The sequence below is a fragment of the Equus przewalskii genome, chromosome 19, assembly GCF_037783145.1.
Source record: "Equus przewalskii isolate Varuska chromosome 19, EquPr2, whole genome shotgun sequence".
NCBI classification, from domain to species: domain Eukaryota; kingdom Metazoa; phylum Chordata; class Mammalia; order Perissodactyla; family Equidae; genus Equus; species Equus przewalskii.
Window position 1 is genome coordinate 47,773,174 of NC_091849.1, and position 18,467 is coordinate 47,791,640.

Below are 18,467 nucleotides of genomic sequence, written 5' to 3' on the forward strand. Positions count from 1 at the left end.
GGCCCCACATTATGAATCTCACAACCTCATACATATGTATTTTCTCATTTATAACTAGTACATAACATCATTATTTTATATCCTGAGCTGTAATGGAGGAAAAAACTTGTAGACTGGGCACAAGATCACATTTCGCTGAGACACTCCTGCTGTAGTGGTTAGGCCTGTGTAACATCTATAAATCATTTACTTAGAGCAATCTCCCCTAAAAGAAAACTTGATATAATTCAAAGTTGGATTGGAACTAGGCCCAATTTATATTATAACTAATTATTTCAACTGATAGGTACGGTAATATGCGGACGGTGTCCCCTCACTCCATTAATAAATTCACTGACAACATTGATTATTACCTAGCCTCCATTTCTCCTTTCCTAAGAGGATTCACATTTTTGTTCAAGAATCCACCTCTTCCCCATTCAGCCAATAATTTTCAAGACAGGCTAATTCCATTTATGTCCATCCTAAAATCCCATTTAGGATATTTTTGGCTCTAAGAAAACTATACCTCAATCAGATTAGCCTTAATAAAAAAGCAGTTTTATGGGTCCATGTAACTGATACAACTCTGAGTCAGATATGGACAAGGTAGTTACAACAGAAGCAAGTGCTGTCAAGTGCTAATTAAAGGACTAGCGCGACAAGGAGTGCTCACTTTCTCTCTGGCAAGGAGTTGATACAGGCACTGTGTGTTTACCATTCTTCTCTATTCCAGCTGTGAAATTTTATTACTTTTATCCTGTTCCTTCTCTATCACTGCTTATTGAATATGAAGAAAGTAGATCCCTATCTAGGTTACTAGTTTGCCAGGAGGTAATTCCCTCATAGAAGCTTTGTAAAGTGTTTAAACTATACATAATGAATTACATATAGCTTGAATAGAAAACAACATTGCCCACTTTTGCACTTTATAGAATTTACTTGGTAAAATCACCAGGAAATAATTGGGCTCAAAATCTACAACAAATTTATCTTTAGTAAAAGTGCACAGTAAATTAAAGAACTACATATAAGCTATTGTTACTCAGGATTCCCATTACTGAACTAGAAAAATATAGGAGATGAAAAATACCTGTGGTGGTATCACCCCTCCACACATGACAAGAATATCTGGCCGTCCAAGGGAGCTGAGTTCTTTGATGAGCTCAGGAACCAGGGTTTTATGACCAGCAGCAAGTGTGCTCACACCCACGGCATGCACATCTGCATCCACAGCCTGCTGGGCCACTTCACGGGGAGTCTGAACAATTAGAAAGGAAAGAGACAAATTATCATGTATTCCAAAAAAGTGTTTTAAACATCTTATCTATTTAATCAACATTCCAAGATTTTCCTCATTAAAAATATTGAAGGGAAAATAACTTCATATTTTATTATTCTCAAACCATAAACACCAACTTATCCAACTGATGCAATAAACAGCACTATATTTGCTTCTAGCACGAGAATTTATCAATTAGATTTAAGTTACATCAAAATATAGTTCCCCAAAGAATCTTCAAGATAAAGAAGAAATATAGCAAACTATATTATCTCTTCATTGTAATTTTTTAAAAATACATCAGTTGTCTTCTTATCAAGATTTGAGTGGTTATGCAGTAAAAGGCAACATGTTATAGTATCTATGACGAAGTAAAAGACTAAACATAAAATGCAATGTGAAAAAGTAAACTTTCAGTTTTAAAATAGAATGATAAGGAGTGATGCTAACAAGATGGCGGACTAGGAAGCTCCAAGACCTTATTTTCCCACAGAGACACTGAATTAACAGCAATATATGGACCAAAATAACATTGTGAGAACTCTAGAAATTAGTTAGGGGGCTACAGCACCCAGACGAGTACATAAACAAGAGAAGGGATGATGCCAAGGAGGGTGTGTTTCTCATTTGTTAACTGGACTCAGCCAGTTTGGGATACAGAATCAGAAAGGACAATTTCATGAACTGAGTTACCCAAGATCACATCCATTCTCTGCAATGAGTCTGTGACATTGCTTTGATACTTTATGTGTATTTACATCATTCCATATAAAAGATGCCTACAAGTTTCCAACTGTAACAATTATAATGTAAATTGAGAAATTTGGGAAGGATGAGGCCACCTCAGAAATCACTGCACAATTATAAGCATAAAAAACTTATTAAAATCTGTGAATTTTCTGAGTTTTGTAAGATTTTAGGCTCATAATTTAATGTGGAAACAAAAAGATTCTATACTCTTGATAATGGAGCCACACTCAAGAGGATCTCTAGGTAAGTCATACAGCATATAGGTAAAACCTTGAGTCTGTGAAAAATATCAACAAATAAAATTGAAACCTTGGAAAAAAACATGCACATTCTTGCTAATGATTTCTTTATTCTTTTTTTTTTTTTGCTGAGCTAACATCCATGCCAATCTTCCTCTATTTTTTAGTATGTAGGTCACCAGCATGGCATGGCCACTAACAGAGCAGTGTAGGTCTGGCACCCTGGAACCAAACCCAGGCAGCCAAAACAGAGCGCACTGAACTTAACCACTAGGCCACTGGGGCGGGCCCTCTTGCTATTGATTTCTTAAAGGTAAGAAAGGTAATTAATTTAAGTAGGATTTGTCGTTCATACCATCCATGTTACCAAAATTTATTAGATTAAAATTCTATTTAAACAATTCAGTTCCATGCTTTATGCTTATATAAATGAAACTGTATTTTACATTATTAAATGTTGAAAATTTAAAACTTGAGATCTAATTTTGATTAAATCAGTCATCAGGGAACTGCAGAATTGTACTTTCAGCCACAGATAAGTCTTTTTTTAAATGACACAGTATTATGTTAATAGAGTTGGTGATACCAAAGGCAAATTATATTTTTATAGATGGGATGTAATGAGGAAATAAACTTCCAGTTCTTTGAAAAATTCTTTAGCTGCCAATAGCTGACAAGAGTTTTTTTAAAATTACTCTCATTTTATGAAAAAATATTTCCCAAACGCTAACTACTAAAAATTGGAAATGCATTATATTCGATCACTACTTAAACAAAAAACTAAAGTAAAAGGGTAATAGAACGTAAGTAAAAAAATAAAATGGGAAAGTATTCAAATTAAAGGAGGAATGAAAGCAATTTAAATATATATTTATTTAATCCAAAATCTATTTGAGATTCTTAACAAAACCTACCTTAAATACATAAGACTCTAAACACATTTATGAATTTACCTACCAACACAGCTCAAGGACATATCTCTAGAAGTCTGGGCTAACTCTTTACAGTAACAATTTCCACTAGACTCTCTAGAATAATATTTAAAAATTCAAAAAGGGAAAACTCATGGGAGACTCTACAAAGGCTAGGCCTCTTCAGGAAGTTTACTTCTTTACTAGTGAAAATACAATGACTACTCTAGTCTTCATCTCAGTTGACCTATCCGTAGTATGTAATAATAGTACTTCCTTCTTGAAACTCTTCTTCTCTTTAGTTTTTATCCCACTACTCATCCCATTTCCTTTCACTCCTTTGCTGCTTCCTTCTCCTCTATTTCCTTTTAATGTTCAGGTTCTCACCTTGCTGCATATACTCTTCATGAGAAATTACATCCATTTTCTTGGTTTTAAGTACCATTTATATACTGATAAGTATCAAAACCTTGTCTATGATTCAAGCTCTCTCCAATGCTCCAGACATGTATAGACATCTTCATCTGAATGTTGCACAAATTGGTTCTCTTAAGCCTGCCTGCCTATCTGTAAAATAGCCCCTTCACGAATTTTTCTCCAAAATCCTAGCTAACTTTTTGTTTCTGGTAAGATCCTGATACTGCCTTGTTTAAGGCCTTCATTGTTTCTCACTCAAATACTGAACATCTTAACTGGACTCCTTGCATCTAGTCGCAGCTCCTCTGAACCCACTTCAGAAAGTGATTTTACTAGAAAGTGAGCTTCCTAAAGTATAAATTTGATTGTGTCACTCTACCCAAACACCTTTGGAATGAAGTTCAAACTCCTTAGAATGGAATATAAGGCTATTCATCTTAATCTACACACCGTCCCAAGCACTGTATTTGGATCTCACCGAACCTCTTGCAGTTACCTGAAGGCATCATGTCTTCTATATCTCTGCACCTCTGCTCATGCCAACCCTTCCTCTTAGCATGCCCTTCCCTGCCATGTTCACCAGGCTTCTGAAAGGCACAGCTCAAACATAAGTTCCTAGGATACTGGGACAAGTTCCTTGTCCAAACTTAATTACAGTAATTATTACTCTGCTATGATTACTGGTAAGTAAATTTCTCTGTGTTGGGGCCTGTAACCTTCCCTGAAGACAGAAATTGTATCTTATTCAACTCAGAACCTAGCATGTGGTAGATGATCAATAAACATGTAGTGGATAAAGCTTTTAATATAAGTTATTACAATGTACTCCTCAGCTAAAGATTTTTTTGTGGTAAATGGTTAATGTTTTATCACTCTATAGTGAATTTCAGCTTCATTTACTTCCAACAAATTATTTTCCTGCTGGGTCAATATTCTGCGATTAAATAAAATGCTACTAGAGAGTAACAAAACAGAAAATCTAATTACGAATTGAGCTTACTCTGATGCTTGATTTCCCTTTCAACACATTTTCCATCAACCCAATGTAGGCTATCTTTCCCATAAAATGTTAGCCAACTCTCAAATAAATACTACAGTAAGATCTTTGAAAGTAAACTTCAGTTTCAGAAGCCTAATAAAAGTTTTAGTTCAGAACTGACATTGATTTTTACAAAATCTGAGTAACAAGTATTAACATGAATTATATTTAATTCTTATTTCTATCATAATTAATTGGATTATATGCATTCAAAAATAAATTAGGGAATTTGTTGAATTCATGTTCTTCTTTTACAAATTTAAAAACATCAAATTGTTCTATCATCTTTTTACTATTTTTCCTAAATGTAAGTAATTTATGACATACTTTTGAAATTTCCCCTAACAATTTTCAGTACCTGAAAAAGAGGACCTATGTCCACATCAAAACCAAGATCAGCAAATCCTGTAGCAATAACTTTTGCTCCTCTGTCATGTCCATCTTGTCCCATTTTTGCCACAAGAAGACGAGGTCTGCGACCTTCACGTTCCATGAATTTATGAACCCTAAGGAACATTTTTAAATACAGTAAGTTATATTAATTGTCCAAAAGTAAAATATAAAAACTATATTCACAGCAAATCTTTCAAGTTTATTTAAAAACACCTAATTTGTTTACTCATACTTTGTTAATATCTCTATTTTACTTTGAGAACTCCATTAAAGTGTGAATATGTTTACTATCTCCCTCTTAGAGGAAAATTTGAAAGAGGGCAAAACCTGCAAGCCCCTAACACTGAGAACATCTCAGTGAAGCAAGATGAGAATACGACAACTTTTCACTTTCTTAAGCCAGTCTCCAGAGTACAATGTGCAGAAATATTTCAATATAAACTAACAGGTGCCTTTCAGAGTTATTTATACACATATGTGACTCACCAGCTGTTCTGAACTGTCCATATCTCACCTACCCTTCACAAGAGTGAACTCCCCCAGCTGACTGCAATGTGGTGTCTTATAGTGATGTATAACCAAAGTACTTGCTTACTCAATAAAATAACTAATCAATAAATTAATTAACAAATTTACACCCTACATGAAAAGGCACATTCATTTTTGTTAAAAGAAAAAAAATGTTCCATTTTGATAACTTTCACCTTAGCTGTTTTGATATTTCTCTCATTTATAAGGAGTGACATAAAATTCTTAGTGGGAAATTTATTACAAGAGTTGAGAAAACAAATCATCAGGAAGTTACCTTCTACACTTGAGAAGCAGGATCAATTTATATTAATTTATATTTCCAAATCATACTTGACAGTGTTATTCAGTGTCAGTGCAGTGAAGACTGATTTTAATTTATGCATAGATGGCAACCAAATATTTACTTTCAAATAGGAAATTAAGATTTCACAATTATTTGAGCAATTAAACAATGTAAATAAACTTAAGAAAATATGAAAGTGTACGGTAGTAAAGAGATTGAAATGTACCTAGCTGGAGGATATGAAGCAATACCGGTGTTAGTTAAACAAACACTTGTTTGAAGTGAGAAACTCCTACAGGGGACTATGGTAAAAGTTCATAATCTTATTTTCATAAAACTATAGACTAACAGGAAAGTCAATCAAATATTTTCCAAGTGGTATGTGAGAAAATCAAGCCCCCAGTAGATTTATGAGGATTGTGTTAACAGAAAAGATGACATTCTGGTTTAAAAGTCTCACATATTACCTCTTGATAGCAGATGATATCTCTTTACTTTCTCCAAATTCCTGGCGATACGCTCCACTCACCATACGATCACTCGCTTTATGTTCACCAAATACCTTTTTCAAGGCATCTGTGATTTCCCCAACTGTACATCTAAAATATTAAATGGAGGTTCTGTTAACATCATTATTTGAGATAAAAATATTTATTCACCTTAGTATTCAACACAATTAGACATCTGCTTTACCTAAGTAAAAAATAGGCTGCTAAAAATCTAAATGTTTTTTATTACATTCATGAAGGCATGTTTCTTCAGAACACTTATGAAAAGATGATTCTGGATGCCTTTAAACACAGCAATCTCTTTTCAACATTTGTTAATCAAAAAACTATAAATAGACAAATGTCTATAGGTTACTGAATAACTCACCACTTAATATGAATGGGCAAAGAACAAGATTCTGACTGACACTTTTTGATAAAAAGTAAATCTTTTAGCATATTCCAGCCATTTGTTTATTAATTCATTCAACATCTAGTGAGCACCTGATACAGGTCAGGCACGGGTAGGCAGCAGAGCTACAGTGATAAATCAGACTGAAAAAAAAGTACCTGCTCTTACAGGGCTCATCATCTGGTCAGGGGACACAGAGAGTACACAAGCAAACAAAAAAATTAATAAGATAATTTCATGTGGTAATAAGTACTATGAAGACACTAAAATAGGCAAAATGGAATGGGCTGCCTAGAAAAGCTACTTTACAGATATCGGAGATATCAAGATATAACTTTTGAACTACGATCTAAATGATGAGGAGGAGAAACCCAAGGGAACATAAGGGGGAAGAGTGTTTGATAAAGGAAACACTAAACGCAAAGGCTGAGAGGAAGGAAAACATGCTTTGTGTTCTAAAAATAGAAAGGAGGACACTGGGGACACAGCCTAATCCAGGAAGCAGGATGAGGTCAGAGAGGTAGGCAAGAGTCACATCCAGCACAGTCTTGCAGGCCATGGTAGGATTAAGTTTTAATTTAAAAGGAAAAGGAGACCCTTGGAGTATTTTAAGCAGAGAACTCATGTCATTTTTTTTAAGAAATTAAAACTGAAAAAAAACTAACCCACATACTACTTACTCTACCCCTTAAGCACTTAAAACATGTTTTAAAAAGTTCATTATATTAGGCAATAAATAAGAAAAGCAAAAATAATTTATTTAGTGACATTATCATATACTGGGAAAAGTTTCCATGGATCACTTGCTTTTCTGCGTGTCCTTTGAGGCAAAGCACTGATTGTCCTTTATTTTGACTAACTTTTCAAAGATGTCTGTGTAGTGAATGGAAGGCAGAGATATTGTCCACCTCTGGACAAAGGGCAGGTTTGCTCAGTATCCAATATAATCATGTCTCCCTAGACTTGAAAGTACATCAAACTAAAACCCGCAAATTAGTGAAATGGATTCATTACAATAGAGTCAAGGGTCCTGAGCCACAGGGAAATACACAAGTATTAATACACTCCATTCAAAATATATGAATGTTTTAAATGCACAGATGTTTAAGAAAAATAAGAATTAATTTTATTTTGGTTTCCAATATTTTGTTTTGGGCTCACATGGTTTACCAGATCAACTTTTCATTTAAGTACACTCTGAAAAGCTAAACTGGTCAACTTTTAGTATTTGGAAATCCGCAAACTTACATATCCCTACCTTGCACGAGTTGCATCCACTGCAAGAGCCAGAATATTCCCATCTCCACTGGCTGCACATTCAGTCAGTGCAGCAAGACACCGTTCAGCCAAAGCTTGATCCCTGCTGGATTTGACCTAATGGAAAAGGTCAAGAAAAGGGACAACTTACATGAATAGAGAATAAAACAGAGATCAGGAGATTAGATTCTGGTATACATCATATGGAAATTGTTCCATAATCCTAACCTCAAAAATAAAAGAAAAAAAAAGAAAAGAATAATACGTATCCTAGGTCTGATATATATTTAATTTATTCATTCACTCATTCAACAAACACTTAAGGACTTTCTAAAACAATATTAAATTCTGTGTAACCCTGATAAATCAAAAACAAGCAGGGCAATAATAAGTAATAGTGCTGACCCTCCCAAGTAGTAACATGCTCCTTAGGATTTCTAATGTAGCAAGATGTTAAAAATAAATGGATCTTGAATATGGAGAATTTTGAAGAATAAAGACAAATAGCGACAAGGAAGAAAAAAATAATAGATTAGAACTTAGAGAATGTTTTAGTTATAATTTAAGTTTCCTTTAGCTAACTAAATATATGTAATAATACGTATGTATATTGCCATTTTTTCTATTTAAAAATAATCCGAGAGAGAGACAAAGACAATGAGAAATATTGTGATAGAGAAAGACAATGAAAAGCATAGTCAAAAACTTCTTTCCTCAGATCCTAGCTCTACTCTTCTCCACTAACATCCTGCCTAAACAAAGTTAACTAAAATCCAATTTTTTACAGTCTTCACCAACTGTAAAAGAGTCTAAAATATGATACTCCTCAAGTTGCCACTAAAATCATATAGTATCTATAAGCAGAGGTGGGGCAGAAGATTTGTATTAAGGGCAAGGAAAAACCTAACTCCATTATCATTAATGAATTTCTCTCTTGCCCCAAAGAAGGTTTATCATCATTTATAGTAAATGGAACCCCTCAAGCTGCGAGGATATAGAGTTAATAAGAACCTAAAGTATAAAAGAGAGAAAAGGAGTTTTCCAAATGTTAAACACTGAGATATTGTAATCACTAAAAATAAAATGCTACGTCTTAAATAGGGCCTTTCAAAAAATGACAAAATGTGAGAGAAGAGTCGTTATCTCCCGGTTGAGGGTGGAAGAGGAAATAACATCATTAAACATCTGCCATTAACTCTAATGGGAGAAAAAAAAAAACAGAAGACGATAGTTACACATTCAATCTAACTGGACAGTCTATTAGATTCTTAAAGAACATTTGAACTGAGAGAGAAAAAAGTCATATTTTAAACAATCACAGTGAAAGTGAACAGAAAAGAACCATTAAGAAATTTCAAGTTTCCTGCCTTGGAAATAGTGGTAATTACAAAAGCCAGAGATTCAGAGACTATGGTAGCTTCATTCAATAGAAATATACAGGTTACAACAGTAAGAATATGTTTTATCTATTCTAGTATTTCATATTCTTTGGATCATCTGGAAATAAAATAGAAAGACACTACTCTAGTTTCAATCAAAATAAATATAGTTCATTATAAACTGTTACTTACTAAAACACTACAAAATACATTTGAATTAAAAAATAAAGAGAAAGCAAATGATTCTTTTACAGTATTTTCAAGAACCATAGTCAAGTGGAAATAAATTACATTCAGAAGTTCTACGTTCAAATACTGACTCTGAACTTTATTTTGTTTTTAACTTTGATTGAATTATATAATCACCTAAGCCTTAGTTTTAGTCTGTAAATTACGGGAGGTATTATTATTATGGTGTGGTTTTTAATACATTTCACAGAGGCAGATATCATGATTTAAAACATGAGCTTTTAATGTCAACAGACCTAGATTTGAGTCTTGGCTGTTTAATTATTTACCTCGGGCAAGTTTTTCAATCTCTCTTATCTTTAGTTTCCTTATCTGTAAAATATTGGAAAATAATACCCCCTTCATAAGGTTGTTGCAAGAATTAAGCAAGACAATGTAAGGGCTTAGCCAGTACCCAGAACACAGAAAGCACTCAAAAAATGATAGCTATTATTACCTTCTTAAGTTTTTCAATCTGCTTGTTACGCACTGAGGTATTATCAATTGCCAGAACATCCACAGATTCTTCTTTTTCCAACTGGTACTTATTTACTCCAACAATTACTTCAGAACCTATTAATTTCCCAGAGGAAAATAATATGTAGATTATCTTCAAAAATAATTGCGTAATGGTAATGCTCTGATCATCAGGTATTTTCCCTATAAGTTTTAATATTTTTAAGTAATATTCTTAACTCTTAATGAACTTCAATATAGAACAGCAAATCCCAATATGAAATGGGAGTGGGAGTGGAAGGAACAGATATATATCAGAATCTCTGTAAGGGAAGACTTTTGTCACTCTCCCAAACTATACGCTTTCCCAGAATTTCTGAGAAGCCCTCTTCTAACACTGCAAAATTAAAACAGTTAATAGCAGCTACCATCTAAGATTTATAAAGCAGAGGATTAACATCCAACAGGTTTTCTAATATTTTCTTGAATTCTCTTACAGCCAATCGCTTTTAAACAAAAAAATACTTTTAGAATGTCTAAGTGATAAATCAAAACTACGAAGACACTTTTTTAACACGATAAAGAATATATTTTGACTCAGACTACCAGATTATCACTCTATCTAAAGACCTCCTGCCACCCCTGCCCCAGAAGGAAATTATATCCTTCTAATTTCCTTCATAGAACTTACCACAATCTGTAACTATTTTGTTTATTTATTTGTTCATTTTCTTTCTCTCTCTTACTACAATGTAAGCTCTATGGGTGCAGAGATCATGCCTGTCTTGTTCACAGTTGTATGCCCAGACATAGCAGTGTGTCTCAAATATTAAAGACCAAAAAAGTGTTGACTGACTGAATGAATGAATGAATACTCCCATGCAGAGCACAATGACCAATAATAATGTCATCTTCAAAATGTTGGCGATACCCACCCACACACAAGTACATGTACACAGTGGGCATACTTCCACAAAGAGTTTGTACATATGCCTGCCATGTACATGCATGCATGCAAAACTACAAACCCAGAGACAGACAGATAGATAGACAGACAGATGGATATAGATGAGAAACATTTTACCCAAGTTTCATTTTTTCATTATTTTTGTTTTATTAACTGTATCTGTTGTCTTCAAATGCAAATTAATATTTCTTTTTAAATACTGAATTTCACATATGAACTTTTTCACTTTATCTTACCAGAATCTATTCTAGCTTGTCTTCGGGCAGCACATTCTTCAATTCGAAGTTTAGGTATTCCCTCTGCTACAGCTTTGGCCATTCCACCCATTTCTTCAATTTCATTAATGAGCTAAAACAAAAACAGATTAATAAAACTAGAAGAGAATGTAAAAATATTTTTATAAACTATACAAATTTGTTATGTTACATAATTACTGATATTAATAAAATTATAAACTATGTCAGTGGTAAATTTAATGATTCATAAAAAAAGAATTAAGTTAACATCAAGTATGTTAACTACAAATTCTGCAGAGTTAACAATACTGTATTGTATATTTGAAACTTGCTAAGAAAGTAAGTCTTAAAAGTTCTCATCACACACACACACAAAATTTTAACTGTGTGGTGATGGACATTAACTAAACTTATTTTGGTAATCATTTCACAATACACACATATATCAAATCATTATGTTATACACCTAAAACTAATACAATGTTATATATCAATTACATCTCAACTAAAAAAAAAAGAAAAAAATTTGTGTTTAAAGTTACTTGGAAAGACAACAGTAAAACAAACAAGTATATTTTGGAAAACATAAAACCTCTCACTCAAGTCTTGGGGGAAAACAAAAGATAACGTCAATTTCTAAGCTTCATTTTTAGTTACACAAATAAAGTTTTCATGTTTATATAAGGAAACTCTTTAAAAAGTTTAAAAAGTATATTTCAAAATGCAATTTTACTTTTGATTTGAGCAGCAGAGTAATGTTATAACTCCGTCTTTATTGACACCAGGAAACATCTTAACCTTGAATCACAGCCTCACATACAAATGAGATGGTGGAAAATGGTTGATGGAATGGTACATGACTTAGCAGAAAGAAACAAGGTCAAACTTGCTTTCCCTTGAATAATTCAAGAAAGAAGAATCTGTATTGGATTCAACAGAAACCAAGGGTAAGATAGGAAGCTAAAAAGAGGGTGAGTACTTAACAATTTGCAACCACCCATCTTCCATTCTGTCAGGAGAACCAAAGTTTACTGTCTGCAGAAAATGAACTAGAGGTAATGACAGAGAGAGGCAAGGGTAAGACGTCTTACTGAAATAAAAACCTACAAGCTGAATGATAAAACTAAAGACAAAAGGCACACAGAGGAAACAGAGGCAATACAAGATGTAACAGAAAACTTAAAAAAAAATAACTAACATCCTCAGAAAAACACAAAGAGATTCTGCATTAATGAAACAAAGGAGTGTGACATACAAGAGGGAAAATTAAAAAACACAAATGAGCTCTTAGAAATTAAAGATATGACATATGAATTTTAGTATTTAAGTAGAAAGATAAAGTTGACAACTCTCCAAGAAAATAGAACAAAAACTCAAAGATACATTATAGAACAGACAAGAATAACAGAGCATCATTTAAGGAGGTCCCTACATGATAACTAGGAGTTCTAGAAAGAGAAACCACAGAAAAATGGCAGAGAGGAAATTATCAAAGAAATAATACAAGACAATTCCCAGAGCTATGAGAATACGAAAAAAGGGCCAGATGAAAAATGATCACCAAAGGTCCAGTACAATATACACCCACCAAGGCATATCAACACAAAAATAAAAATACAGATCCTGAAATTTTCAGAAAGAAAGATCCTGAGTGAGAATGGCATCAGACTTCTGAACAGAAATATTGGAAATAGAATAAAAAATAGATCAATGATTACCAATTTGCTTAAAAACTCCCAAATGAAAATAATTTCACATCTAATCAGACTATCAATCAAATAGGAAAGTAGAATAAAGACATTTTCAAACATCAAAAGTTTCAAATAATTCACCTCCCATGCACCATTTTTAGGAGGTTCCTATGAGATGTACTTTAATAACAAGGGACAAATCAACAGAGATTGACACAGGATTCAGGATACAGATTCAAAAGAGCAGTGGTGAAAAGAATTCCCAAAACACTGGCAAAGGGAAGTCAAAGGACAGCAGGGGTCTAGGGAACCAGTCTAAATCAATTGAGAACATAAGAGGACTTCAGGAAGGATTTATATTGAGATATAATCATATTGGTAGTATGGGACAAGAGAAAGAAGGGCTAAGAATCAGCTAAAATACTAAACTACCACACTAACAAAGCAATAAAGCATGTCTAAAATTAATGGAATTAGAACAAATAGTAAATACGTGTTATTCTAAAATATGGAGATAAAAACACATAAAAAAGATGTAGCTGACTCAAGGAAGCAGGAAAAAAACAAGTGGAGGACAAAGGACTGTTGCTTTTTTGTTATAAGCCTTTTAATACTAGTTGTCTTTTTAGCCCTTTGAATAAAATACTTTTATACAAATGCGTTTTTAAATTGTTTCAGTTTTGAATACTATAAAGCCAAATCTAAAATTCCCTTTTTCTCTCAAACATTTTATAAATCTTGATACAAATCTATAAATGATTTGATTTATAAATCAAAACACCTGTAAATCTTGAAAGCAAAGTTTCAAAGAGGAGAAACTGACCTTCAGGGCGGCATCATAGACATCATTTGTGAGAGATTCCATCATATATGAACCTCCCCAAGGATCAGCCACTTTGGGAATCCCAGATTCTTCTTGAATGATGATTTGTGTGTTCCTGGCAATTCGAGCACTTTTCACAGTTGGCAAACCCAAGGCTTCATCAAAAGAATTTGTGTGCAAAGACTGAGTCCCTCCAAACACTGCTGCCATCGCTTCTACTGTGGTACGAATAATATTATTGTAAGGATCCTAAAACATTTAGTGAAAAACAAAAAACAAAACAAGGCAACAGTTGACATACACTGCAGCTGTAAAAGACAATACGATTAAGCAGCGGTTGCTGCATACTTTCTTTGCCAATGTCTACCGTAGGCTTCAGAATATCAAAGAAATTTAGACAAATTAGTAAATGAGCCAGACTTAGAATTAAGAGTCAAAGTATCTAATCTGTGCTTAGGCACTAAAATACTGCCTCCTGGGGCTGGCCCCATGGCTGAGTGGTTAAGTTCGCGCGCCCCGCTGCAGGTGGCCCAGTGTTTCGTTGGTTCGAATCCTGGGCGCGGACATGGCTCGGCTCATCAAACCACGCTGAGGCAGCATCCCACATGCCACAACTAGAAGGACGCACAACGAAGAATATACAACTATGTACTGGGGGGCTTTGGGGAGAAAAAGGAAAAAAATAAAAAAATCTTTAAAAAAAAAAATACTGCCTCCTATAATCCCCTGAAATATTAAATATTTGTTGTGCTTCCATTCGTATTGTCTAAATAATCTTCTATGAGGGTAACACAAATGTATACATTGTCTACTTAGATTATAACATCCCTCATTTCATAATTCACTATCTCCTAATTATTTTGTATACCTCAAAGTATCTAATACAAAGATGTGGACAAGACAGGTACTCCATAAATGATTTATTAATAAATGATTAATAGAACAAATGAACAGGGGCTGTAAGATAAAAATCCTTGGTTCTGATTTCTAATTGTGATTTAGAAAAGTCATTGGACCTTTCTGAACTTTAATTTCCTTAGCTCTTGAGGAGGTTAAGACAAAAATGATTATTAACACTTCTTCCAACCCTGAAATTTATATTTCTCTATTTATAAGGACATGAAGTTATACTTACTACGGAGTATATTAGTTTATATTCACTTTTAAATGTCTAAAAGCAATGTAACTTTAAAGGTATAAATTATTTTTAAATGTATCAAAAAAATTTAATATGTAAAAAAAATACATGTAAAAAAAGATCACCACCACACAATTTTTAAGAGAATGAAATTAAATTAAAATAAATTACCCAAGTAATAGTTTTTAAATGGTCTGCTTACATGCATGCTTATTTAAATACACAACTATAATAAAAAACATAAGTACAAAAGCATAAAACCAAATTTTAATTAGGCAGTTTAAGAATTTTAACTCAGAATTATTTGACAATATTAATTATACTTAAGACAATATTAATTATATTATGATTTGTACTTCTTCCTCATCACATATTTTTTTACTTTTAAAAGAGCAAAACAGCACTACATGTAAGCTAAGATTTAAATGATTTTATATTCTTAACCACTAGAGGGAGCCAAGTCTATGCATTTATTATGTGTAAAAACAAACGTAAGTGTGCACTACACTTCAGAATAATTATGATTTTCAAATATTAGCAGATAGGTTCTTAAATCTATTTCCTGACTGTGCCATGTTGCTTAGAAGAAAACATATGACCTTATTAAAATTCCCCACTTTAAACTATATACATACCTGCTCAGTAAGTGACCATCCTGATGTCTGACAATGTGCTCTCAGAAGAAGAGATTTAGAGTTTTTAGGCTGAAACATTTTCTCTATTAAGTGAGCCCAGAGTCTTCTCCCAGCTCTCATTTTTGCTATTTCCATATAGAAGTTCATCCCAATTCCCCAGAAGAAAGACAACCTAAAATAGTAATGTTAAATCCAGAATTTGATTATACTTAACAATATAAAATGGAAAATAAAACCAATTGTATCACATAACAAAAAACAAAAAATGTCCAGAATTTAACTTCAAACAACTTGATTTGAATTAAAACCAACGCATATATACTTCAGTAACTTTAAACCTAAAATATAAAAGTACAGTTCCATGCCTACAGAAGAAATTTGCTTCAGGTAAAAATTATTCACTTTACAATTGGTTTTCTTTACGAAAGAAGCTCCTCTTATGTCCTCAATTAAAAAATGATTCACTTTCTCAAAAAAATAAAAAATTTCCAACAATAAACAAAGGCGAGGTCGTCTACAAAGGAATAAAACCACAAACGTGCTTTATTTGGATAGCCAGAAAGTTTAAAAGAACGCCCATGTATTTGGTCTAGGCATATACTTTTCCAATTGTTCCAAACCCACTACTCCCTTTTATCTTATATCCTGTACACATTTAGAGTTACTTGCCTGCATCTAAAGGCACAAAGATTGTGATCCCTTATATGAAACAATGTGAAAGTAAAGAAATTAATAAAAATTCTTGATATACATTTGGAAGAAGTTCTTAACACAGCAGTTCTCAAATATTTTTGTCTCAGGATCCCTTTTCACTCTAAAAATTACTAAAGATCCCAAAGAACATTTCTTTATTTGAATAATCTCTATCAATATTTTATATATTAATTGATTTAGAAATAACATATCTGCAACATGTTAACATAAGTACATGTTTATGAAAAAAATGACACTTTCCTAAAATAAAAAAAATTATAATAAAAGAGTCATTGTTTTACATTTTTGCAAACCTCTTTAATGTGCGGCTTAAGGAAAGATAGCTGGAGTCTCATACTGCTTCTGCATTCAATCTGTTGCAACATCACATATCCGGAAAAAACACTGTACACTCTTAAGAGAATGAAAGCGAAAAAGGCAAATAAAATCTTAATATAATCATGAAAACAGTTTTGACCTCTAAGACCTCAGAAAGCGTTATAGTGATTCCAAGGAGTCCTGAGACGACACTTTGAGAACTGCTGTTGTAATAAGTATGCAACAGCCCCTGGTATGAGGAGTATTTCCCAGACTCTAAACTCAGAAGCCATGTTTTTCACCTGTTGTATTCCCAGCATATGAGCCAGTGCTTGGCCCAGAGCAAAGCTTAGCAAGTGATTGCTCATCCAACTGATCTGTGACCCCCAAATTTAAACATTTCATAAACTTCATTTAAGCTTCCCATATTTTTCATATGACTTTCTGAAAACGCTATTATGAAACAAAAATGTCTTAATAGCACTATGTATTCCAAAACATTTATATTACATAAGTGCAACAGAAAAAAATAAAACGCAATAGATAACTTCTGTATTTTAAAATGGAAAAATTAAAAGCATAAAAGCAAATCTGTCTAAAACATTATGTTTACATTTTAATATTATTTTAACAATTGTGTTCTATGAATAGCAGAAGACAAGATTCCTCTAATTTACCCAGAAGTATGGTCAAACTTAATTCTGATTTTTAATTATAAACAGTATTGGTTTATTCTCCCATTACCACTCAGATAAAAGATAAGAAAATCCAGTATGACATTTATATATACAAATTTATTTTAACAATACATTTTCCTCTACACTCATAAAATGGTCCTATGAATTTTCTTAATGTTGCGATATGGGTTTAATTTACTCACCGTGGTGCAAATTCATCAATTGTCAGGCCAGCTTGGAGCCCAGTTCTACAGTACTCCAATCCATCTGCTATAGTATAGGCCAGTTCCAGAATGGCATCAGCCCCTGCTTCCTGCATATGGTATCCACTAATTGAAATTGAATTAAATTTTGGCATGTGCTATATAAAATGATAAAAAACACAACAGTGAATAAAAATATGAAAAGGTTCTATTAAAACTGTTTTCTAAAAGACAACATTATTTTAAAATGATGTTCAACTCAGATATACTAAGTAATTCATAATATTAACTGAAAATATTTAATGCTTACTTTGTTACAGTTAATTCATTTTCCAATTTAAATGGCTGATTCAATGAACCATCGTAAGGACTGTACCTGCCTTGCTTTTCTAGCGGAAAAGAATGTGCACAAACCATCCTTTAGCACCAAAAGTTTAAACTTTAAAATTAGCTGGCTGAGATTAGGAATGTTACCGTTGGCCTGAGAACTGATTGAAGACATCTTTAGTTCCAAAGAAATGACTTCAACCTTATAAGAGGTCCTAAGACCTCATAACTTTGGGCTAATCTGTGAAGATGTATAAATTTAATTATTATTTACTAGTTATTAATTATCTTCTTTGAATTAAGTCATTGAACATGAAAAGAAACACAGAGAGGAAAAAAAGGAAAATGATTCAATCCTTAGTACTATATACTGAAACAAACAGGATAAAATGAATGGCTTACAAATCGAAGGTTTCAGTTTGATTTACTGTAACATCTAACTAACACTGAGCATATCTCAGACAGGTTCTTTCTACCACAATCACTAAGTAAATGGCATTTCCATTATTCCCCTAAAATTTCATGTTAGGTAGGGTATGTAACATACATATCCTCCAGAGCCAAAAAAAATTATCATCCTTCCCAAGATTTAACTAAACATAAAATAATAAAAACTAAATCACAGAAACTCAATACAGTGGTTAAAAACATGGGCGGTGGAGTTAGAGTCTTCAAATTCTAGCTGTGTCACTTAACTAGCCATGAAACTATAGGC

The 18,467-nt window shown here is 33.0% G+C and overlaps 1 protein-coding gene across 3 annotated transcripts in view; it reads right to left on the minus strand.

Annotated features, from left to right (window-relative positions):
• The window catches only part of MMUT (methylmalonyl-CoA mutase), a 30,896-nt gene that overhangs the window by 3,605 nt on the left and 8,824 nt on the right, over nucleotides 1–18,467 (minus strand). For all 3 annotated transcript variants that reach the window (XM_008507738.2, XM_008507737.2, XM_008507739.2), the window contains exons 4-12: nucleotides 17,426–17,583; nucleotides 15,535–15,706; nucleotides 13,762–14,010; nucleotides 11,248–11,359; nucleotides 10,046–10,161; nucleotides 7,983–8,098; nucleotides 6,292–6,423; nucleotides 4,976–5,123; nucleotides 1,073–1,240 (exon numbers count right to left, since the gene is read on the minus strand). In XM_008507738.2, coding sequence (XP_008505960.1) covers nucleotides 1,073–1,240; nucleotides 4,976–5,123; nucleotides 6,292–6,423; nucleotides 7,983–8,098; nucleotides 10,046–10,161; nucleotides 11,248–11,359; nucleotides 13,762–14,010; nucleotides 15,535–15,706; nucleotides 17,426–17,583 — 1,371 coding nt within the window. The remainder of the gene's footprint in view (nucleotides 1–1,072; nucleotides 1,241–4,975; nucleotides 5,124–6,291; nucleotides 6,424–7,982; nucleotides 8,099–10,045; nucleotides 10,162–11,247; nucleotides 11,360–13,761; nucleotides 14,011–15,534; nucleotides 15,707–17,425; nucleotides 17,584–18,467) is intronic.